The sequence below is a fragment of the Cornus florida genome, unplaced genomic scaffold (assembly GCF_030987335.1).
Source record: "Cornus florida cultivar Cherokee Brave unplaced genomic scaffold, ASM3098733v1 CherokeeBrave_3.0.0_Hap2_Chr11, whole genome shotgun sequence".
Taxonomy (NCBI): Eukaryota; Viridiplantae; Streptophyta; class Magnoliopsida; order Cornales; family Cornaceae; genus Cornus; species Cornus florida.
In genome coordinates, this window is record NW_026775581.1 from 89,969,347 (window position 1) to 89,994,848 (window position 25,502).

The window sequence follows — 25,502 nt, forward strand, 5'->3', positions numbered from 1 at the left end:
CCTGATAACTGTTGTTGTAGGCAAATTCAATGAGTGGAAGGTGATCCTCCCAACTGCCTCCCAAATCAAGTACACATGCCCGTAGCATATCCTCTAAAATCTGGATGGTACGCTCCGACTGGCCGTCTGTCTGTGGATGGAATGTCATACTAAGATGCAACGTTGAACCAAACGCTGCTTAAAGTCCTTTCCAGAACTTCGAAGTGAACTTGGCATCCCTATTTGAGACAATAGTTACTGGAACTCCATGCAACCTTAGAATCTCCTTCACATAAAGCACACCAAGCTTCTCTGCATCATCTGTTGCCTTAATAGGCAAAAAATGAGCCGTCTTGGTCAATCTGTCAATGATGACCCATACGGCTTCATTGCCCCTCCGTGACCTTGGAAGACCTGTCACAAAATCCATGGCAATATGTTCCTATTTCCACTGTGCTACAGGTAATAGTTGTAACAAACCAGTTGGTCTCTGATGCTCGGCCTTCACCTGCTGACAGGTAAGGCACTTAGCCACAAATTGAGCAACATCTTTCTTCATCCCGTTCCACCAATACTGACGTCTCAAATTGTGATACATCTTAGTACCACCTTGATGAACTGCAAAGCGGGAAGTGTGAAACTCCTATAAGACGTCTTCACGACAAACTGTGGGAACCACCAGGAAACCCTTGAACCGTAGACCCCCATCTGCATGCAAGGCCCAATCTTTCACTGTTTCACCACTAGAGATCAAAGCGTGAATGACATCTAAATTTGGGTCTTGTCTCTGTGACTCAATCACTCTTTCAACAAGAGTAGGCTGAGCCACAAGACTAAACAAGAATACCGACTTGTTGTCAACATCATCATCAAAACAATACAATCCCATCTCTGCCAAATCCTTAAGCATCTTCCACTTTCGAATAGCCAAACAGGCCAGAGTCCCACGAGATTTCCGGCTTAAGGCATCTGCTACACATTTGCCTTGCCCGGATGGTACTGCAAGTCAAAATTGTAGTCCTCCAAGAACTCAACCCATCTTCTCTGTCTGTTGTTCAAATCCTTTTGGGAGAAAATGTATTTGAGACTTTTATGATCCGAGTACACCTCGAATCTCTCACCATACAAGTAATGTCTCAAACACTTCAAAGCAAATACGACTGCCGCTAACTCCAAATCATGAGTAGGATAGTTAAGCTCGTAAGTCTTCAACTGTCGGACCCATAAGCCACTACTCTACCATCTTGCATCAACACACATCCCAAACCATCATGTGAAGCATCACAATAAATCACATAACCCAAGCCACGCTCAGGTATCACCAACACTGGAGCTGTAGTCAACTTTGTCTTCAACTCCTGAAAAGATAACTCATAGGCTTCATTCCACGTAAACTTGATCCCTTTCCAGGTCAAACGGGTCATAGGAGCTGCCAAACAGGAGAAATCCTTCACAAATCTCCGATAATAACCCACTAGGCCAAGGAAACTTCGAATCTCAAAAACATTCTTGGGTTGCTCCCAATTTAAAACTGCTTCAAGCTTTGATGAATCTACTGACACTCCACCTTCTGAAACAATATGCCTCAAAAATTTCACCTCCTGTAGCCAAAACTTACATTTCTCATATTTGGCATACAATCGGTGCTCCCACAAAATCTGTAAAATAATACTCAAATGGACCTCATGCTCCTCCCGAGATCGTGAATACATGAGAATGTCATCCGCGAAAACTACCACAAACTGGTCCAAGTAATCGTGAAAGACGCGGTTCATCAAGTCCATGAATGCCGCTGGCGCATTAGTCAAGCCAAAAGGATAACAAGAAACTCATAGTGTCCATATCGTGTACGGAATGCTGTCTTTGGGATATCCTCATCCCTGACCCGTAACTGATAATAGCCTGACCTCAAGTTAATCTTCGAAAAATAACTGGCTCCTCTCAACTGATCAAACAAATCATCTATCCTTGGCAAGGGATACTTGTTCTTGATGGTGGCATGATTCAACTTCCGGTAAACAATGCACAACCTTAAGGAACCATTTTTTTTCTTAGCGAATAAGACCGGTGCGCCCCATGGCGACACACTCGGTCGGATGAAATCTTTCATCTTAAAATCATCAAGCTGCCTTTTTAATTCTTCCAATTCAACTGGTGCCATACGATACGGTGCCATAGAAATCGACGCGCATCAAATCAATAGAGAACTCCACTTCTCAGTGTGGAGGCAACTCTGTCAAATCTTCCGAAAACACGTCCAGAAAATCACGAACAACCGCAGGATAATCCTCTTTCCCAACATCATCTTCTTCGGCTATAAGGCCAGCCAAGAAGTAATCACCACGACTCCGTCTACGAACTCCATAAAATGAAGAAATGTGGGAATCACTCCGATCTCCCATGAAAAAGAAACAGTTTCCCTTGGGAGTGCAAACTGTAACCCTTCCTCTGTAACAGTCGATCGTAGCGTGAAATAAAGCTAACCAATCCATCCCGAGAATGACATCAAAGCTAGTCATCTCCAGGAGGATAAGGTCAAACACAAAAGTCCGCCTAGCTATCACAATAGAACAATCCCGCACAACTCGGCTCAATGACACTGAAACCCCAACTGGCGTATCAACACACAACGCCCGATTCATGAAACTGATCTCTAACCCCGATGCAGGTACAAATGATGATGAAATGAAAGAATGAGATGCACTAGAATCAAACAAAGCACGGGCCCAAGAATCAAACACTGGAAATATACCTCGGAGAACTGAAGATCCAGGAGATGCATCAGTCGGTGCAAGTGCAAAGACACGTCCCCGCGGTGCCTGTGCCTGTGAACTACTAATCTGAACACCAGACTGCTGTGCCGACACAGTAGGAGTATCCCTCCTAACTGGTCGTGAACCCTGAGAAGACATGGCAGGCTGTGGTAGTGGCGATGGTCTGAAACCTGACTGACCTGTAGCCGACTGTGATGGCCTCTGCCATGACCCTCTGCCACTAGTGATGCCTATTCCCTGACTTGGATAGTCTCGAATCAAGTGGCCCTGCTGGCCATACCCATAACAAACCCTCGGAGCTGAAGAAATTGAAGACGATCTCATGGGACAATTGGACTTGTAATGTCAAGGCTGTTGGCACTGAAAGCAAATAACTGCACTCCTATCAGATCCAGCCGGCATAGGAGTGGTAGGAGCGGGTCGTGCAGACTGCTGCCCCTGAAACTGAAATGAACCACCCCTGTTCCTTTTCCTTGAAGGTCTCTCTACAGATGGTCCTACATTCCTCTTTTGTCTCCACTGTTCCCTTCTTGCTTCTTTATCTTTGGCCTCCACTTCTAACATTAATGCCCTTTCCACTGCCTCATAATAAACCTTGATGCCCTGTGCTATTAACAACGGCCTCATCTTGTAGTCAAGTCCGGAGATAAACTTCCGAACCTTATCAACTTCATTACTCACCATCTCTGGAGCAAAGCGGGAAAGAGATGTGAACTTGTTCTCGTATTCTGTCACTGACATATTGCCTTGGATAAGGCCAATAAACTGATTCTTTAACTCCTACCTATTGGAGGCAGGGAAATACTTCTCATAGAACAGCTCCTTGAATTTATCCCAACTCATCTCTTCAATTTTATATTGATTTGTGATTGATTTCCACCAAAACTTGGCATCCTTTGTGAACTTTTAAGTGGCTAGGATAATTTTCAAGTGATCCTCCGTCACATCCATAGAAGTCAATTGAGTTTCAACTTGCTCCATGTAGTCATCCGCTACCATAGGATCTGCACCACCTTCAAACATTACCGGCATCAACTGAGAAAACCCTTTAATAATCTTGAGACGCTTCTGAGCCGACGTCTCCTCAACTTGAACTGTAAGTTGTGGTCCCAACTGCGACTGAGTCGCAATCGTTGCCCTCATGGCACTTTGCAACAAACGATTCAACTCTAGTGCCACAGAACCTTCACCCACTTCTACGGGTGCTTTAACATTATCCCTCCTTGTGGGGACAGCTCTTGGGGGAATCAAGTCCCTAAGAAGTGTGTCCTCATCAACTGACTCTGCCGGATTGGAGCTCGAGCTCTCGCCAACATCACTCCTTGTTGGCCTAGGGCTAACTTCCCTGGGTTCCTCACGCCGTGATATCGTTGTATAAAACAAATAAAACAATTCAATAACGATAACACTAAGGTTTAACCGTGAACAACTCAACATAAAAAGGATGCTATACTAACACTTAGCATGCAAGACTAGGCAATGGACACATTAATATAAGCATATAAGCACGTAAGTATGTAAACAAGTAAACAGTTAAGCATGCTTCTGCACATAGCAAAACACTTTAACAATTAATCACATAAACTATGTGAATGACTTCCCATGCAACCCCTATGTAGGCCTCTACTCGTCGTCCTAATGGTTTTTAAATTGAAGCTCTGATACCAATTTTGTAATGACCCTAATTGATGCCAAAATTTTAAAAAACAATTCGGCATGACCTCCGCTAAAAATCGTCCTACAACAACCTGTTTAAAAATATTTTTAACATGTCCCAACACAATAAACATCTAATACATTCCATGGTAGTACAACCACATACTATATCATCCAGGTATCATAATTACAATCCTAAAATACAGGATTTATATCAAATGTCCATGTTTTACAACGTTTAGACAGCTCATACAAAAGTTACAGCCCATAGGTATAATTAAAATATTAAAAGTCCATGAGTCGTCGTACAAAATACATTATGCTTAGTCTTACAAAATAGTGAGACCCAAGTACAAAAATAACAAAAGAAACTCCTAATCCATATTAAGTCAGTGGTAGAATGTCATCCGCCACTTCTTTCCCATTTCCTGAAAAAAATGTTAAATAAAAGGGGTGAACAAAATTGCTCAGTAGGTGGTGCCTAAGACACACCTCTTGTGTCCTCGTGAATCCAACAAGGAATAGGGCAATAGGAATTTGGGGTCATGCAAAGCCGGGAAAACACAATATCAATTCTAAGTTCAAAACAAATAAATTTTGTGCCATGAATGCAATGTTATGCATGTCAGTCCCCATTTTCAGAAAACATCATCACTTCATAAACTGTTAATATAAGCCGCCCTTTGGTGATTCTGCAGTGACACGAGAGAAGGATTGGCTACTGTCCCTGACCTTTGGTACCTCCGCAACGTCATTTGGGGTCTAGATAGCTCAACCACGCTAAGACAATCTCCCAAATTCCCCCCAGGCTATATTAACACACCGGCCATTTGGTGACTCCGCGGTGACCGGATTTTTCTCAAAAACTGTTTCATCAAACTCTCTCCAAAAATTCCCTTTTTCATTCTTATCAAAACATTGTACCCTTTTTCTTTCATGCTCAATGCTATGGATGTATGTCACATGCTTTTACTATTTCAAAAAAAATTAAAGAAAAATTTCTACTACACAATTTAGCATGCATCCATATAATAAACACTTAGGCATGACAATTAACATATTAAGCATACTTTACAATAATTTTAGGAGAATTTTCATAAACTTTCATGAATAATTTCTAACAATTTATCAACACAATAATATAGAGAATCCTATAATCAAGTATAATTTTCATACAATTCAACAATTTCACATACTCACATGCTATATATACAAAATCAAGTCATTTAAAAGGCAAACAAATCAAATTGATCATGCTTGACAACAATTATGGTAGAATGACTCACAAAAGAGCAAGATAGTGTGAATTAGAGACCCCTACCTTTATTACATGCAAAACCCCCAATTTGCACCACAAACCCTCAAAATGGGTCAAGATTTTCGAACTCCCTAAGTTGCTCAACACTGAAATTGCTGGTACACATGTGTAGAGCTCACTATACACATGCTCTCCATTTTGCCGCAAACGGCACTCAAAATTACCAAGGGATGAAAGAGAAATCAAGATTTGAAGTTGTAAAAAAAAAAAAAAAAAATACAGAGAACAGAGAGGCTGCGAGAGAGAAGAAAGCAGAGAACAAGAAAAAAGAAAAAAAAACGTGGTCTTATGACCACTTAAAACAATTGTGGGCCCCACCAATTTTTATTTTATTTTCTCTTTTTCTTTTGCTTTTAAATTCACTCCACACACACACAATTACATATATGTATATGCATAACACAGGCATTACAGGCTTTGAATGTGAAAACTCAATAATATTTTTATAAACTTTAAGAAATCTCAATATAAATTATCTTTATTTTTTTGACAATACTTAGAGCATCTCCAATCATTGTATATATATTTTTGTGTTAATATAATGTGTCATAATAGATTTATACAAAAATTTTGGATTATTTATTTTTAACTCCAGCGATTGTTTTACCTTTTGTGTAAAAATATTTTCCACAATAATTACTAACAAGTGTCATGCCTTGTAAGGTTTATGAATTTATATATATATATAGATATAATGTAAATAAAAAAAATAAATAAATGGGTTTAATGTTTAGTGGTTTAGTGGTGGGGCCCACTCCCTACTCACTCTTCTAAAGGCCAAAAGGCCATTATTTTGGCCTCAAAAAACCTTCATTTCTCCTCGGCATTATATTTCTTCTTATTTTTCTTTTTTTCTTTCTTTAACAACAAAACTTCAATTTCTTTCTCAATTCTTGGTGTTTTTAAGTGCCGTTTGCGGTAAATTGAAGCTCACGACAAGATTTACAAGTTGATAAGAACAATTTATAGTTTGGTGCACTCCTTGATTTTCAAAATTTAGGGTATCAATTTGGGGGTTTTGCATAATCTTGAGGCAGGGGTCTCTAATGCCCAATTTCTTATTTCTTTGTGAGTTTTCTTCCAATAATTGTTATCTAGCATGTTTAATTTGAGTTGTTTGCCTTTTTAATGATATATATGTTGTGTATGGCTAAAATGATTATATGTATTACTTGAATTGTATGTAGAACTTGCTTAAATGTTAAATTTTCATGCCTATGATGATTATTAACTTGTTAGAAATTATTAGGAGGAAGCATGTTAAATATGTATATTTGTTAAATAATATGAGAAACATGCCTTATTTAAATTGATTTTCCTTGAAAAATGATATAATTGTTGTAACTGAAATCTATACTTATGTTTGTTGACGGAATTATGTGAAAAATATGCTAAAGTATTAATTTTTATGCCTAAGTGTTTATTATCTTGCTAAAATGACTGTATGGATGCATGCTAAATTGTATAGTAGAAATTTCTTTAATTCCTTGGAAATGGTAAAGCATATGACATACATCCATATCATTGGGCATGAAAGAAAAAGGGCAAAGTGATTTAAAAAGGATGAAAAAGGGATTTTTGGGGAAAATTTTGATAAAACGGTTTTGAGAAAACTCGGTCGCTGCGGAGTCACTAAAGGGTCAGTGTGTTAATGTAACCTAGAGAGAATTAGGGAAAAATACCTTAGCGTGGTTGAGCTAGCTGGGCCCCAAATGACGCCGCGGGGGTACCAAGGGTTAGGGACAGTAGCCAATCCTTCTCTCGTGTCGCTGCGGAGTCACCAAAGGGCGGGTTATATTAACAGTTTGAAAAGCGATTGATTTGAATTTTTAAAATGGGGAGCGACATACTTGACATTGCATATCATGGCATGACATTGTTTATTTGAAATTGAAAGTTATGTTGTATTATTTTCCGGCATAGCATGACCCTTATCTTTTATTCCTATTCATTATTTGGATTCACGGGACCACAAGAAGTGTGTCTTAGGCACCACATACTAAGCAATTTTGCTCACCCCTTATATTTAACATTTTTCTCAAGAAACGGGAAAGAAGTAGCAGATAACGTTCCACCACAGGCCTAATTTATATTAGAAGACCATTTTGCTATTTTTGTATCTAAGTCCTATATGTTTTTGTAAAACCTTAGTTTGCTATATTTGGTATAGAGATTTATGGACTCTTGTTATTGCAATTATATTTATGGGTTGTAACTTTAGCATAAGTTGTCTAAACGTTGTAAGACATGGATTTTAGATTTTAATCATATATTTTTGGGACTGTAATTACGATAATTGGATTAAATGGTATGTGGATGTTCCACCTTGAGATGAACTATGTCGAGGTATAATGAATGAATGAAAGGGATGCTGGAATGTATTATATTTTTTTTGTATTGTGTGTTGGGACAACTTGAATAAGTCTTGAAGGATTAGGAAGGGCCATTGCATTTTTTTTCTTCATTTGAGCAGGTGGTTGTAGGCTTCTTTTTAGCATAGGTCATGCTGAATTTTTAATTTTTTTTTTTTTATAATTGGTATTTAGTTTTGGGTCGTTACATGCCTGGACCCCACATAATTTTTACAAACCTACTTAATATAGGATTGATTCGTTAATGGAATGAGAAAAAAGGAATAGAATGAAAATATGTTGATGTGGCTGTGTAAAAAGGTTTTGTAAAATACACAACAATTTTACACATTGGTGACGTGGACGGTGTATCTTAACAGATTGCTGGAGATAAAAAAAAAAAAAAAAAAAAAAAAAAAAAAAAAAAAAAAAATTACACATTATATGTGACAGTATATATTTTACACAAAAGAGTGTTTTAAGACTGCTGGAGATGCTCTTAGGTCCTCGCTAATGAAGATCCATAACATAATCATCGCTTATGTGAATCAATAATAAATGATCACGTTTTATTTTAATTACCAAATCATATATGATAATCAAATCATTATCTCTGATTTGGTAACTGAATAATCTATCTCTACCATTTTTTATTTGAAAATTATAAATCACATGTCAGTTTATTATTGATCGATGTATATTGTAAATTCTCACAAATATACAAATTGTCCATATTTTTATAAGTATGTTAAATTAAAAATAAACATGTGTCATACATACATCAAATGCGGAGTAAATAATAAGTGTCAATTCAATCAAAAGCCATGTTTTTGCACACGGTGTTCTACGGTCCGTGAACTATAAAATTCAAACCTAAATGAAATCTAAAATAATTGGTTTGACCAACCGATAGTAACTTAATGTTTTTTAAAAAAAATTGAACCAAAACCATGGCACTACACTCATTGAAAGAGCTTTCAACACTATTAAATTGTGTTTAAATGATATTACTTTCAACTTTAAATGATATATTAAAATACGATGGATTTAATTGTTTTTAAAAACGTACAGCAAGGCTAGAGGAAGAAAATGAATGAGAATATTGGAAATGTTGCGGTGGCTTAGGTGCAGTGCGTGCGGGTCTAGTCAAGTTCCCATTGTTTGGCCAATGCTACGTTACGACTTACGTACGATGCTCACTTGCAACTCCTCCTGTATTTCAGCCACTCTCCCTCACTTACACAGTCAGTCACACACATGACACAACCCACCTCGCCCATCTCTTTCTTGGTGGAGAGAGGTTGGGATTCGCCTACAAATCTGTGTCCTCATCTGCCTTCTCTCTCTGGTTCTCATCTAATCCACGTCTCTCTCTCTCTACATCCATATACATATGCATATACATATACATATATATACTCAAGACCAACCATTATTGGTTGTGCTCTGATTCTCTAAAGATTCCATGCTATATAATAAACAATTTTGTTTCCATTTTCATAATACATTCTCACACAAACCCATCACTCAGCTGCAATAATTACCTCCTTTTTCGCTGGCATAAGGTTCATAATTTGGAAATTAGAGCAGATTGGAATTTTTTCACCAATTTTTCTTTATACACAAACACAAATTCATAACCATCTATAAATCTAATTTGTATTGTTTTTTCTCTTTCGGATTTCATTGTCCAAGTTCCTTGCTGAAAAACGATTTGAGCCGGCTGCGGTAAGGTTCCAAGTTCTCTTTCAAGTGTTTTATGTTCTTTATTTTCAAATTTCATCTGAGTGAACTTTCAATGTCCATTAAATCTGCAAATTTTGTTGTACTCAATGATGTTTGGACTCGATGAGTTTAGATTTCATTTGGGTTTCTATCTTTTGGTCATTATCAATAAGTTTAGATTTCAGAACAGGGGTGTTTGATTGAATTGATAGACTCTGTTATACCATTTGATGCAAGTATATACTGGTGAATGCATTTCATTCTGGCTCCATTTTTTTGTTTGGTCTTATATCAGAGCTCGTAATTTTAATTCTGCACAAGAAGTGAATCTTCAGAGCTTTTGGTGCCTTTCAAAACATAATTATATGAATTAGGATCACATCCTTTATGGAAAAAAACAGATAATATCACATGATTTACATTGCTATATATTAATTTAATTGCTTTTATAGATTGATTGTTTGAAAATTAGTGCCCCAAATAGCTAGTTATAGTAGAATTTTGGATGTCTAGTGTTCTCAGCAATAAAGTTAGGGAAAATTAGGTTATAATTAATTCGACACACAATGCTAAGTAATATTGTTACAATAAACTAAATTAGGGTTTAGAAAGAAAAAAAATGGATCTAAATATGCAATATTTGCATTTAACAGCTAAGCCTTTCCCATGAATCGAAATCACCCTTACATCAACTTGTTAAAAAACAATTAACAAAGTAATTGATAAGGAATGAGAACAGATGGAGCAAAAGGTAGCTAGTATAGTGGAGGGAGAGAGAATAGAAGAGAACATATTCTGTTTTTATTTATTTATTTATTTATTTTTTTCTCCTTAGGCATTTTTATTCGAGTTGGATTCAAAATAAAACTGGCTACTAAGGTTATGGAAATATGGTGATGTGGGCTAAAACTTCTCCCATGGTTACTGTTTCCAACTAGAGAACAACTAAAATACATGTGGGTTGCAAAATTATATACCAAGCCAATCAAATAGAAGTTAGTGCATGTTTGTGAGACCTTAGTGAGGATGCCTAGGGGAGAACCTACGAGCATAATAGAACATGGTACTGCTGCCTCTCTCAATGTGAGAACATTTAAATTACTCCAACAATCCCCCATATGATTTAAAATTTTACAACAAATGTGGAAAGAATATTTGTCATGTAATTGGTTATTACAGTGGACAACACTTTTTATGCTTTTTTCCCTATTTCTTTCAATTTGTTATACTAATTCAAGGATACCTTAACATTGCGAACTCAAAATTTCCTTTCCTTCTATATATTCTTCCCCTCTGCCACCAATATTGACCTTGCCAAGTGAAAGAGAGCAACAAGCACGCATCACTTGGAATTTTCGTACATGTTCATTTTTGGTGAAAGGCCATTCCTGAACATTGTACACGCTGCTATAAAATCTATCAGAAAAATGGAGTGAAAAATGGAGAATTGCTTATATTAAGGAAGAAGCAGCGTCTGTACGTGCTTTGCTTTACTGGGGGTATGATGGGTTTTGTGTATGTTTGGAAACGAAGAAGTTTTTCCATGGTCTTTAGCATCTTTGATAACATTGTTGCAATGTACTTGGTTTTTGTTCATACATCAATTAAAACGATAGAACTTCGAATATTGACTAAAGGTCTCATGTTTTGCCATTTTTCATTATTGATACACTGGATAAATAGTTTTTAAAGGTTGAGGCACAAGAAGGCTTAATGTAAGGCACGAGCCTGATCAAAGTAAGACACATATGTAATAAAAGTAAAATTTGAATATAAGCATATAAAGAAATTAAAATATGCAACAGGGACTAGTCAGGAGCAAAATTATTGAATTCTTCAGCATCTCAATTAAGTGGATTAGCTAAATTAATATACAAATATGATTTTGGAATTATGAAAAGATGTGTATATATGAAAAGATAATGGGGACAGCTACCCTCACTGGGCCCTTAATTAGTGGCTCCGTTCCTGTCCTAATACAACCCCAATATTTCAATTTGGTTTCACCATTGACAAACATTATTATTTTTCGTTATAATATATAACACGGATCCATCTATAATGTGAAATTGTGAATATATGTCGTAAACTGAGTTTTTCTTTTTCTTTTTCTTTTTTCCCCTTGTTCTTTAAGAGTTGCAGATGGGTGATGTAGCCAAGGACCTGACTTCTGGTACTGTTGGAGGAGCAGCGCAGTTGATAGTTGGGCACCCTTTTGATACCATCAAGGTCAAGCTCCAAAGCCAGCCTGCTCCTCTCCCAGGCCAACCTCCCAAATATGGTGGTGCAATGGATGCTGTCAGACAAACATTAGCTGCAGAAGGACCAAGGGGTCTGTACAAAGGTATGGGTGCTCCGCTTGCCACTGTGGCAGCCTTCAATGCAGTCCTCTTCTCAGTTAGGGGACAAATGGAAGCATTGTTGAGGTCCCAACCTGGTGCCCCCCTTACAGTGAACCAGCAGATTGTTTGCGGAGCTTGGGCTGGACTTGCCGTGTCCTTTCTGGCTTGTCCAACTGAATTGATCAAATGCAGGTCAGTTTTATGGTGCATTTTTTCTTTACCTTCTTAACAGGCCTACGTTACCTAGTTGTATTGAGTACCAGCTAGTAATTTTGCAAACAAAAATTGAATATCTTGGTTATTTTAAATATTTCCTTATCTATTTGAGAATTTTCTGAATGATCTGGAATAATATCTAAATGAAACTACGATAGTTTCCATTCTTTTTCCCCTTCATTCAAATTAATATTTGATGTTTCTGATACTTGTTTGTGTTACTATCTTCCGTGGACTTTTTGTTGCGTATATTTTCTAGATATGCGAACTTTCACTATTTTTTATTGATAAAGAACCTGGAAGAACCTTTAGTATGTTACTGTCTTTAGTGGTTTCTGAATTCCAAATTAACTTCCTGCATATATTTTTTGGCTATGCGAATTTTCACTATTTTTAATTGATAAAGAACCTGGAAGAACCTTTAGTATTTCTCATATTTCGGTGTTCATCATTTTTATGGGAAAGCAGATTGCAAGCCCAGAGTGCATTGGCAGACTCTGGCTCTGCTGGTGTGGCAGTGAAGTATGGAGGGCCAATGGATGTGGCAAGGCATGTTCTACGATCAGAAGGAGGTGCAAGGGGTCTCTTCAAGGGTTTGGTTCCAACCATGGCACGTGAAGTACCGGGAAATGCTGCAATGTTTGGTGTCTATGAAGCCCTAAAGCAGTTCCTTGCAGGAGGCCAAGACACTTCAGGATTAGGAAGAGGTTCTCTAATTGTTGCCGGAGGCTTGGCTGGAGCTTCCTACTGGGTTTCTGTCTACCCAACCGATGTTGTCAAGAGTGTACTTCAGGTCGACGACTACAAAAATCCTAAATTCTCTGGCTCCATCGATGCTTTTAGAAAGATCTTGGCCAAAGAGGGAGTCAAGGGCCTGTACAAAGGTTTTGGACCTGCCATGGCACGGAGTGTTCCAGCAAACTCAGCATGCTTTTTGGCATACGAGGTGACAAGGTCTCGTTTGGGATGATTGTTTATTTGTCACTGCCCAAATTTTTGGGTGGATGTAATTCTTCTTATTTTTGAGAAAATTTTGGGCGGATGCAATTCTTCTTATTTTGGAACAATTCTCTCTTCACCAAGTGAAATCTCGTGCTTTTAAAAATGTTAGGTCTTCTTGTTTCAAGGTTTCTTTAACTAAACACCATAATTAACAGTGACTGAACGACTAATATTTATAGTTAAGAGCTCGGAAAATAAAGGCCTGAAATGGTTTCTAACATTTTTTTTTTTTTACCTTCTCAAGTCTATTTCGCACCTGGAACAGTGGTGGTGGAAGAAGATTATGTACTAAATCTGTTATTAACAATCCCATCCTTTTAATTTGTGAGCTTGTAAGTAGAGACATATAGCGTTCACAGAAGCCAGTCAATGAACTTTGCTTATCACCATTGTAAAAAGGGTGGCATGGATAGCTGTTTGATTGGTGTTTAATACACCATATGTGTATAAATGGTTTGTGTTGGCTGTTATAAATGGTATCATTGTGGTCGCCAGGTTGCACAAAATGGCTTTCCTTTTTTAAATTGTATAAAAAATAGTTTAGATACTTTAATTTCTTATGTTAGTAACAAAATTGGCTTTGACAGTAATTTCATTCATTTTATGGAAATACGTGGGAAAATATATAGTGAAGGGATTATTCTGTAAATTTACTTATTATATAGATGAATATATTGAGGGAAAACAAAATTTATCAAAATGTAGCTGCCATAATTTGGTTTTGTACCATTATAAAGCACACAGAGATGTACAAATAATAATAATAATAATATCAAAATCAGGGAAGAGCCCATCTTGAGTTAATTCTTCAAATTAATGATTGACATACAAAAAATGAGGATTAAGAAGAAAAAACTAAAAGGAATTGCCGATCATAATTATATATATATATATATATATATATATATATAATATTTCAAATTGCAAATTTTTTAAAAAAAATGTTAAAATTTGGTCTTGGGTTTGAGTTGCCAACATTTAAATTCAAGTCTATTCTAGATTAAGTTCGAATAAATTTTTTTACATTTGATCTACATTCTAAAGTTAAACGCACTTATGAAAACACTGAAAAAATGAGTTAAATTTGATTTAATATTCAAATTAACATGTCAAATTGCACCCTAAACGTGATGTTAAATTTTCAAATTTAATAGTTCCAACTTTTAGCAGTATACATGATACAGTAGATCTTAGTTACAAACAAATTAACATTAATCTAATTTTAAACTTATATATCTTTGGTCAAACCCCTACAAAAAGCTTTAAAACGAATTTAATAAATAAAAGTGTAGGGTGGGGCTCAAATGTGACAAAGAAAAAAGTTTCAAGTAGTTCTCTGTAACTCTCCAGAACCTTCTCTAAATTTCTTCGTCTCGAACTTTCTACACACTCTCTCTCCTCTTTCCATTTCCCCTTCCCCACGCACTCACGTCCTATAAAATCTCTACAAATGCGACTTATCTAATCATCAAAAATCAGATCAAAAGCTATTGTTATCTGTGTTTTGTTGCGCGCTCTGAAAATGGCTTCGTCAATTGCTCTCAGGAGACTCGCTGGTTCATCACTCCTCAGCAGGCTTAGCAACCCTATCCGCTCTGCTTCGGTCCTTCGTTCCTTCAACACCAACGCTCAGATGACCAACTACGACGACGACGACCGGAGCATCGACGTCGATCGCCGCTCCGACCGTGGAGTCTCTCGCCGCCGCGAATCTGTTCCTGGCTTCTTCTCAGGTAGTTGTAGTCGATCTCTGTCCGGGATTTGTTCTCCATCTTTGAGTATTGCTTGTTTGATTCCGAATTACGAGCTTGATTTTGCTTATTCAAATGTTTAGGTGTGGTTTTATCAATTATTATAGCTATGTAATTGATTTTCTGTTTCACACATACATTTAGAAAATGACCTTTCCTGACTGATTTTGTTCTTCTATTTGTAACTCGGATTTGTTAGTCTCTTTATGCTGAATTGATTATTGGCTTTGTTGATTCGGTTCTATATGTGTGGTTTCAAACATGAATTGCTAGTTGTCTGACTTGAACCGGGGGTTTATTTGGTATCAGATGTGTTTGATCCACTTTCTCCAACAAGAAGCTTGAGTCAGATGCTGAACCTAATGGACCAGATGATGGAAAATCCATTCCTGGCAGCGTCTCGTGGAATGGGAGCTGGAGCTGGATCGAGGAGAGGATGGGACGTGAGAGAGGACGCGGATGCTCTCCATCTGAGAATGGACATGCCCGGTCTGAGCAAGGAAGACGTGAAGATATCTGTGGAGCAGAACACTCTGATCATCAAAGGAGAAGGCGAGAAGGAATCGGAGGAAGACGAGTACGGCCCCAGGTACTCCAGCAGGCTGGATCTCCCTCCCGATCTCTACAAGCCCGAAGAAATCAAGGCTGAGATGAAGAATGGGGTATTGAAGGTTGCGGTTCCCAAAGTGAAGGAAGAGGAGAGGACGGATGTGTTTCAGGTTAAGGTGGAATGAATTTAGTCTATCAAAATGATGAACGGTGTTGGTGTAGTGGTTTAGGGGTTTTTGGTGTCCTGGTGTTTTGATGAATAAACGATCTTGATGAGTATAGTAATTTCTATTTCTGACTGAAGTTTACAGTGAATGAGTTGTTTTTGAAAAAAATTTATTCGTTTAGAGAATGTTTGAACTATCTACTCTATATTTGGATGAATTAGATTTTGTGCCGGTAAGGGGAGTAATTTGTTAAGTTGTAGAGTCAGTTATCAAATTCTCTTAAAAACCAAAAGTGTTGCATAAAAAACATTTTACAAAAAAAATATTTTAGGCTAAAACAAATGAAACCTAAATAAATTATTTCCTCATCCAAACGAAAGAGAGAGTATTGTAAAATATTTTACAATTTTCTGGCTAAATCGACTTCCTAATCCAAAGTCCTTAAAACTCAGACTCCTCTCCAGACCAAAGGCAAACATCATTCTCGCACTAATCTCTCACCTTCTCTCTTATGCATTCTAATTCCAAATCCTTTTCCAAATCCAAATCCAAATCCACATTCAAAACTAATTTGGTTTGATTAGAATATAATATATCAGTTTCAACAAAGCGTTGTATTGTGTGAACAGCTAAATGTCAACATCCGGTGAAAGGAATAGAAAGATGGAGGATGAGAAATAATTGAAGAAGGGAAAAGAAAGAAAGAAAGAAAGAAAGAGAAAGAGAAACGATTGAAAAAAGCCTGGAAGAAGATTGTCAACATACGGGAAAAGGAAGATCGAAAAGTTCTTGTCAACGGAGAATTAATGGTCATGGATAGTATAATGCTGCAGGTAATAATTTTCTCTAAGTGTGAGGTGTATTTTTGGTTTCTGGAGCCTTTTGGCGGTGTTCGGTACTCATTTTTCTAAATAATAGATGATAATTTTCTTATTAATGACTGCAAAGAATTAAAAAAGCATATATTTTAGTTTATATATGATGCTGTGGTAGGATGGACCATTGTTGATACCATAACATTTGATTTGTGATACAATTGAAGGCTTTTGATTTGTGATACAATTGAAGGCTTTATAATTAACTCATATGGGTATAAAGTAACATAAACAAACCACAGTACAAAACAAAAAATATGATAGAAAAGTAAACAAAAATTACGATATTGCAAATTACAGCCCCAAATTGATTTGGAAATTGCAAGTCAGAATTTTGTTACTAATCCCCAACATCAGCTGCTGCTGTTTTGAGATCTCTATGCAATATAACTCTCACCTTCACTCACTACCTTCAAATACTTCCAGAGGCTTCAGAGAGTGGCCTGAAGGAGGCAAGTTCATTCCAAAATAAGCAAACGGTGAATGGTTGATGTTTGGGCCTTTTCTTCCTCACTCACTTCTATTTATAGAAGTCTACACTTACCCTAAAAACTCTCTCTTTCGCTCTCACGCTTGGAGTTGATGGGCCGGACTATATTCTTTGGGCCCCCAATTGGAGTCGTACCTTCATCATGTATGTATCTGGGTCAAGGCACTGTCAAGCCTCCTCCTTGGCTGAGTGGGCTGGACCGGTTTGGATTTTGAGTTACAATTGATTCATTTTCACTGTCAATACGAATTATACGATTTCTCTACCTAATGAAAGTTATACCACGTCTTCACCAAAAGAAAGTTTGTGTTCGACCCTCGTGGAGTCAAAATTTGGGTATGTGTATTTGTTTTTAGGAGAAATTTCTCAAAATCTCCACTACTTTCAAAAAATATCATAAAACCCCAACCAATTTTAAAAACCCCCCAATAATATAACAATGTTATCATTTTATTCCAACTCTATCAATTGGCCGTTAAAGATATGTGAAATAATTAAATTACCCTTATTATATTTCCTTTTATTTAAAAAATCAAAAAATCATATTTTTGAAATTATAATATTATCCTTTAGCACAAAACGACAGCGTTTATTGCCAACATAAGCAGTACTTGTATTGGACATTAAAACGTCATCGTTTTGCTTGCTCTTGCCAAAGTAGACGTTGGGGATCAACGCACGACATAAAGACCCAATTATTCCAATGAGTTTCAGAACGGCAACCATGGGGATTTCTCAATCTACAGTGAAGTGAAGGACCAGAGAAGTGGGTCTGTTGTTACCGGCGGCGGAGAACGCTGACGGAGAGGACGACTTTGAACTGGGTGTGAACAAATTGAAGAGCTGCGATTGTAATAGTCATCTTTTCCAATTATGTTAATCCAATAATGTCAAACAAATTATGTCTATTTAGAAAGAAAAAAAAAATTAGCATATGCCCAACATTTTCCATTATTATTGATATATTAAACCAAACCCAATCCTTTTAACCTTATAATTAAGACGGCCGGAGAAGATAAGGTTACGAAAATTCTCTCTACATCTATCTTCATATATACACATAGATATACGAACATATTATGTTACTTTTTCTCTTTCCACAACTCTCTCTCTTTCTCTCTGATATAAGAAATTGTCTTCAAGAAAATTTTCACATACCATCTGCGAATTAGAGAATTCTCTTTCAGTAAGTAATCATCACTTTAGAAATTGATTTTCTCTTTGGCAACGAGTAACAACGAGGTCCGACATCAACCTCTCCCTCCTCGACGACGCCTTTGATGTCGTCGTCCGTGCCAAGATTGCCCTCGATCTCGTCGGCCCTGCCATCCTCGATCTCCTGCGCTGACATCATCGCCGTCGCTCCCCGGGAGCTCGTCACCATGATGGCTCGCCTGCCCTGCCGTTGTTTCCTTCGCCTGATACGCTGCCGTCTCCTGGTGGTGGTGTTGTGCTTGTGTATATATATATGTCTGTGTTTGTGTGTGTATATATATATATATATATATGTTTGTTTGTGTATATATATATATATATATATATATATTTATATTTATATTTATATGTGTATATATAAATGTCGTCGCCACCACCTGTTAGGATATGTGTGCCCTAGCATAGCAAATTCTAATTTTGGATTGTAAAAGTCATGGTTTCTTATTTGGATATTATTATTAAAGCATTATACAATTGGTGAATGGAATGTATTATTTTTCGATTCTTTATGGAATTGATGGTGTCTGCTTGATTACAAAATATATTTATATATGTATGTAATGGCAATTAATACTATGATATAAATTAGTGATCATAAATGGTTTAAAGTCGGTAATTATGGATGGACATTTAATTAGTTAAGACTTAAACCGAGTTCACGATAGATTGAGATATATTGCGAGAGCTGTCGTATGCAATTGCTCTTTATCACAGTCATGACTTTTGACTCTCAAGCATGAGAGAAGTATAGACTCTTTTATTAATTAATAATTACTTTGATTTGTTCGGGGATACCTCGGGATCCTTAGATCGACACTTTGGGTAGTTATGTAATTAATAATTAGAGGTCTATATTCTCAATATTTGCATTAGTGCTATTTGTATTTATTTTGTTTTGATTATGGTTGATCACAAATTAAATTCGAAGGCCTTCGTATGTTTTAGACAAATGTTTTCTATATATATTTATTTAATAAATTATTATTATTTTTTTGTCAAATAAATATTTTATTGTGATCGAGCCGGAAATAATCAAAGGTAACAAAATAATTATATTAATTATGTTGTCGGATTGATGGCTTTAATTATCCGATAAATAATTAAGTATAGAGGGGTCAAAATGCAACATTGACTTAGAGGTTATTTACTATTTAATTGGAGTGCAATTAATTTCTTTTAGTGGAGTAGAAATTAATTTATGAATTAATTGAATTGGGTCCATGGTTTAATGGACCGGACCAATTATTAATTTATAGGAGCCAAGAAAATAGTAAGCCCAAAAGGATTCTCACCAATAGCCCAAGTTGATATTGGAGTCATGTTAGGATTGAGAAAGTTGAATTAGAGATGGAGAATGATTTATTGTTTCCTTATTCTTATTTTTATTTTGCCTATATATACATGAGTTCATGTATATTTTAGGGGTGACTTGGAGAACAAGAAAAAGGAATACACTTTCTCTCTCTAGATTTTAGGGTTTTGTTTTCTCTTCTAAAGGAGGCTACCACCAGCCTAGATTCCAAGGTCATTCATCAAGGCATATTGGTGATTCCTAAAGGGAAGATAATAATCGAACGGAAGGAGAAATGATCTTGCTAAAGGGATCTACAATAAGTGAGAACATTCACTTTAGAGGAAAGTTCAAAAGGTTTACTCAGACCTTTGATGTAAGTATTCAATCTGTTTATTGAATTATGCATCATCTTTTATTTATCTTTGCATAAAACTTGTATCCATGTAATGAATCAAGATCTATGATTGCAAATCTCTTAAAAAGTTTTAAAAACTTGCACGTTTCCCAATAGTGATATCAGAGCACATGGTTTGATTCATTACTAGAGAACATGTGTTTATAAAAATCATATTCATGGATCCAAATTATATATACATATATAAAATTATTGATATATGTTGATGTATGATTTATTATGTTGATATATATTAATACATGTTGATGTATGTATAATTGTGAATGGATGATGATGTGTGTTTGGGCCATGGATGAAGCTTATAGGTATATAGAATGTAATTTTATTTTTGGATGAATGTAATTAAGGCTTTGTTTTAGCCGTTTGAAAATTCAATGATGTAATTTAATTTTTTCCATTGTATTTCAAATTGTAAGTATTTATTAAAGCCATGTAATATTCATCAAAGGATGCTATGAAGCTTTAAGAGGGTTCGAAAGGGTTAAATTATGCTTCAGTAATTTTCTGGAATTTTTTCGAATTTTTTGGGAAATTTTTGAGGCTTAATTTAATTTTCTGGGATTTTTCCGGATTTTTTGGAATTTTTCCGGCGTTTTTCTGGCGGCCGGAGCTTCGCCGGCGGTGAGAAGAGGCGTCGAAGGTGGCCCGGATCAGGTGTGGCAGCGGTTAGGTGAGCCTGGCGCGTGTTCCACACGCGCCAGGAGTGGACCAGAGAATGGGCAAGCTGGCGCGTGGATCTCACGCGCTAGCCATGGAGGTTTTGTCCTCCACGCGCGTGAAGGCGCGTGGAGGCGCGTCCCACGCGCCCCAGGCGCGTGTGAGGGCGCGTCCCACGCGCCCCAAGCACGTGGGGGCGCGTGGGAGCGTGTGCAGAGACTTGCAGCTTGCCCTAGGCGCGTGCCAGCGCGTGTGGGGTCCTCCGGGCTCGTTCCAAGCGGTGTTTTGCTTCTCCTGACGCGTACAAGCTCCTATGAGTGTTTACAGACAGTTGAAGGACGCCCGTACAGCAAGAATAGTTTTTAAATGTTAAAAGCTGAATCCATTGGCCATTTATATTGCTTCTGTCTATTATTTGATGCATGGAATAATTTAATGCTTATTATAATTGTTCATGCATTGGATCCATGATTTTTAATAAATGGCTTGATTTATATTAATTAAATTATGAAGATAAATTGGATTAGATTGCTAATTAATTTGAGGGCATTTATTGGGAAACAGGAAAAAAATATTTTTGTAAATTATTTTTTGCCTCAAATTAAAGATTAGTGAATCATTTAAAATCCATATATTTTCTAAATTTAATTGGATTAAAATCAAGGCGTTTTGCATGCATTAAATCATGAATTGAAAATCCTAGTTTTATATTATTAAAAATTGAGTGGGAGCGGGGATTTCTTATTCATTACCCCATGGCCTTCGTAATTATAACCATTATGATTAGATCTTTAAAAATAAGGCTCCACGCATGATTTAAAGAGTCTAGATTACAAGAATGGTTGTTTCACGAAAATATATTTATTAAATAACCATTATAGTTAGATCTTTAAAAATAAGGCCCTACGCATGATTTAAAGAGTCTAAGCTATTAATGGCAATATATTTAATATTTGTTTTTCTGTTGGAGCATTAATTATGTTATACACTCAATCTAAAATCAATAGTATTAGCTCCCCAACGGAGTGGTCTATACTAGGTGATTTTAGAAAGGCTAAATCTAATCGGGAATTATTTCATATTTAGATAAGGCATTGTCTAAAGAGATATGGAAATAATGAGTTATTCTCGTCAATAAGCAATAATGAATTCCGCCAACCGGATAAGTTATTGGCATATTGGTTGTCCGATTTTTCATGCAATGTGGTTAAGGGACCCACAATTAATTAATTATTTTATACTTGCATGATTATTATTATTCACTTTATTTATTGTATGAATGCTTTTATTTTCAGATTTATCATGACTAGTCCATTCAGTCCACTTGCAAACATACTAAAAGAAAATCGATTAACTGGACCTAATTATATCGATTGGAAAAGGCAACTAGATATTGTACTCACATATGAGGGGTTGAATTATGTGCTTACTATTCCTAAACCTTCTCCACCTTTGCCTGAGGATCCTCCTGAGGAGCATGAAGTATTTAAGAAATGGAATAAAGCAGATGAGATGACTAGGTGCTACATTCTTGCTTCACTCTCGAATGTACTTCAAAGTCAACATCTTCAATATCTCACTTCTGCAGACATCATGCTTAACCTTAAGGAAATGTTTGGGCAAATTGGTAAGAGCGCACGCCAAAATGCTATGACAAATTTGATGACCATTAAGATGGTCCAAGGTACTTCAGTTCGGGAACATGCTTTAAAAATGATTGGTTTTTTAAATGAACTGGAGATCCTAGGATGCAACTTGGATGGTGAACTTCAGGTTGACATGATTATCGCTTCATTGCCAGACTCATTTAACTCTTTTAGGGTTAATTATTATATGAATAAGCTTGAGTACACACTCGCTGAACTATTGAATGAGTTGGTAACCTTTGAAGGGATAAACAAAAGCAAGGGTGTATCTATCAACTACACTCAGTCTGCTGGACCATCCACTTCTAGGCCCAAGAGGAGGGGCAAGAAAAAGAAGAAGGATGGTGCCAAAACTGTTGTTGTGCCAAACAAAGTAATCCAAAAGGATAAGGGAAAGAAGAAAGTGCGGGTTGAAGGCGAAGGAAACTGCTTCCATTGCGGTCAACCGGGTCACTGGAAACCTAACTGCCCAATACTTCGCACACAAGGCAAAGGAAAATGTATATTCATTGTTGAGGCATGTAATGTGGTTGAATCTATAAATTCCTGGTGCATAGATTCTGGAGCCACTAATCATGTTTGCAATTCATTGCAGGGATTCCAAGAGTCCAGAAGCCTCAATGAAGGAGAGATATACTTGCATATGGGATCTAATGCCAAGGTGGAAGCTAAAGCAGTGGGAGTGGTTCATATGCAGTTTGATAGTGGGAGGAGTCTTATTTTAGAAGATTGTCTTTATGCGCCAAATGTTAGGCACAATTTAATTTCAGTTTCTTCGTTGGTTTGCAAAAATTATATTTTTACTTTTGGAAAAAATGTTTTAATTAAATTAAATGGTTGTGTTATAACTTCTGGTGCATTGAAAGATAATCTATATGTTTTAACTCCTAGCTCATATCAAATGCAAAATTATGAATTAAATGCAACTTCATCTAGATTGAATGTTAAAAGAAAAGCAGTTTCTCCAAACTCATTGTATCATTGGCATCTACGATTGGGTCACATCAATCAAAATAGGATTCAAAGGTTGGTTAAAGAAGGTTTATTACCTTGTGAGGTAGAGGAGCCTATGCCAACTTGTGAATCATGTATTGAAGGAAATATGACTCGAAGGGCTTACTCAGCCAAAGGATATAGAGCCAAAGAACAATTAGAGTTGGTGCACACAGACGTGTGTGGTCCTATGAACACCCAAGCAAGAGGAGGGTTTGAGTACTTCATCACTTTCATTGATGATTATTCACGTTTTGGATATATTTACTTAATGCGACACAAGTCAGAAGCTTATCGAAAATTCCGTGAGTTTCAGGCGGAAGTGAAGCGTAGATTAGGTAAACTTATCAAAACACTTTGATCTGATCGAGGAGGTGAATACCTCTTGGGGGAGTTCAAGGATCATATGGTCAATGAGGGTATTGTGCGCCAGTTATCTGCACCTGACTGCCCTCAATAGAATGGAGTGACAGAAAGGAGAAACAGAACTTTACTTAACATGGTTAGATCTATGATGAGTTTTGCTACATTACCTCTATCATTTTGGGGATTAGCCTTAGAATCAGCGATATATATTTTGAACTGTGTTCCATCCAAGTCTGTTTCAGGAACGCCATATGAGCTGTGGTTTGGACATAACCCTAGTTTAAATCACATGCATATATGAGGGTGTCCAGCACACGTGCGAAAGAAACAGGCAGAAAAGTTGGAAGCAAGATCAGATGCATGCTTGTTTGTTGGCTATCCTAAGGGCACTAGAGGTGGATTATTTTATGATCCCAGGGACAATAAGGTTATTGTCAGCATTCATGCTGTTTACCTGGAGGAGGATTATATTATGAACCACAAACCTAGTAGCCAGATAGTGTTAGAGGAGATGGTTGGCACGTCAGATATACCCCCTGTGGACACACCTAATATAAATACTGAGAATGATGAGACACAAGAAGTCCCTGTTGAATTACTATCATCTAGTACATCGATTCCTGCACCGGTCCTTCGGTGTAGTGGGAGGACTATCATCCAACCCCGAAAAACTCACACTTTTGGGTGAGGTTTATGATGCCGTCCCCGATAAGCATGAGTCGGACCCAGTAAGCTATGCGGAAGCGTTGACTGATATAGATGCGAATCGTTGGAAAGATGCTATGAAATCAGAGTTGGAATCGATGTATTCTAACAAAGTCTGGGATGTTGTAGAACTTCCTAGTGGGGTTCAGCCCATTGGTTGTAAGTGGATCTACAAACGAAAGAGAGGAATGGATGGGAATGTTGAGACATTCAAAGCTAGACTGGTTGCCAAAGGCTTCACTTAACGTGAAGGTATTGATTATGAGGATACATTCTCACCAGTTGCAATGCTTAAATCTATTCGCATTCTTTTGGCCATTAGTGCTTATTATGACTATGAGATATGGCAGATGGATGTTAAGACGGCATTTTTAAATGGCCATCTTGAACAAGACATCTACATGAGGCAACCAGACGGTTTCGTAATTAAAGGTCGTGAGGACTGTGTATGTAAGTTAAATAGGTCTATTTATGGACTTAAGCAAGCTTCACGCACATGGAACATTTGTTTTGATCAGGCAGTCAAATTATTTGGCTTTGAACAAAACGTGTTTGAACCTTGTGTTTACAAGAAAAAACAGGGTAATGTCATCATGATTCTCGTTTTATATGTTGATGACATCTTGCTCATTGGTAATGATGTAGAAGCATTGTCATCAGTTAAAAGGTGGTTGTTCAATAAATTTGAGATGAAAGATCTTGGAGAAACAAGCTATATTCTTGGGATCAAGCTTATGCGAGATCGGGTTAAAAAGAAAATAGGCTTGTCTCAAGAGTCTTACATTGACAAAGTTCTGATCAGGTTTGGAATGGAAAACTCTAAGAAAGGGTTTTTGCCATTTAGACATGGGTTGGTTCTTTCTAATGACCAGTCTCCCAAGACTGATAAGGAAATTGAGCAAATGAGGCGGGTACCATACGCTTCGGCAGTTGGTAGTCTCATGTATGCCATGGTTTGTACTAGACCGGACATCTGCTACTCTGTAGGGATTGTCAGTAGATATCAGTCCAATCCT

At 37.0% G+C, this 25,502-nt stretch overlaps 2 protein-coding genes across 8 annotated transcripts; both read left to right on the plus strand.

The window, feature by feature from the left end:
- Positions 1-9,328: 9,328 nt before the first annotated feature.
- LOC132283719 (mitochondrial carnitine/acylcarnitine carrier-like protein) lies at positions 9,329-13,466 on the plus strand. 6 transcript variants are annotated; one of them, XM_059785726.1, is made up of 4 exons: positions 9,329-9,426; positions 9,774-9,806; positions 11,938-12,337; positions 12,830-13,466. In XM_059785726.1, exons 3-4 carry the CDS (start codon positions 11,946-11,948, stop codon positions 13,329-13,331), a joined length of 894 nt encoding a protein of 297 aa, XP_059641709.1. In that variant the 5' UTR covers positions 9,329-9,426; positions 9,774-9,806; positions 11,938-11,945; the 3' UTR covers positions 13,332-13,466. The 6 variants fall into 6 exon arrangements, with proteins under 6 accessions (XP_059641709.1, XP_059641710.1, XP_059641711.1 ...); XM_059785727.1 differs by lacking the exon at positions 9,329-9,426 and adding an exon at positions 9,433-9,643 and having other exon boundaries at positions 9,774-9,830; XM_059785728.1 differs by lacking the exon at positions 9,329-9,426 and adding an exon at positions 9,433-9,643 and having other exon boundaries at positions 9,774-9,811.
- A 1,264-nt stretch (positions 13,467-14,730) lies between these two features.
- On the plus strand, positions 14,731-16,035 carry LOC132284609 (small heat shock protein, chloroplastic-like). 2 transcript variants are annotated; one of them, XM_059786723.1, is made up of 2 exons: positions 14,731-15,099; positions 15,424-16,035. In XM_059786723.1, the coding sequence occupies exons 1-2, from the start codon at positions 14,886-14,888 to the stop codon at positions 15,846-15,848; spliced, it is 639 nt and encodes a 212-aa protein (XP_059642706.1). In that variant the 5' UTR covers positions 14,731-14,885; the 3' UTR covers positions 15,849-16,035. The 2 variants fall into 2 exon arrangements, with proteins under 2 accessions (XP_059642706.1, XP_059642707.1); XM_059786724.1 differs by having other exon boundaries at positions 14,738-15,096.
- The last annotated feature ends 9,467 nt before the right edge of the window (positions 16,036-25,502 follow it).

Bases quoted from the DNA above. Each gene is read 5' to 3' on its own strand.
- LOC132283719 (XM_059785726.1), top strand. From the start codon at position 11,946: ATGGGTGATGTAGCCAAGGACCTGACTTCTGGTACTGTTGGAGGAGCA. The intron at 12,338-12,829 runs GTCAGTTTTATG...ATGGGAAAGCAG, and splicing joins ACTGAATTGATCAAATGCAG to ATTGCAAGCCCAGAGTGCAT.
- LOC132284609 (XM_059786723.1), top strand. From the start codon at position 14,886: ATGGCTTCGTCAATTGCTCTCAGGAGACTCGCTGGTTCATCACTCCTC. The intron at 15,100-15,423 runs GTTGTAGTCGAT...ATTTGGTATCAG, and splicing joins TCCTGGCTTCTTCTCAGGTA to ATGTGTTTGATCCACTTTCT.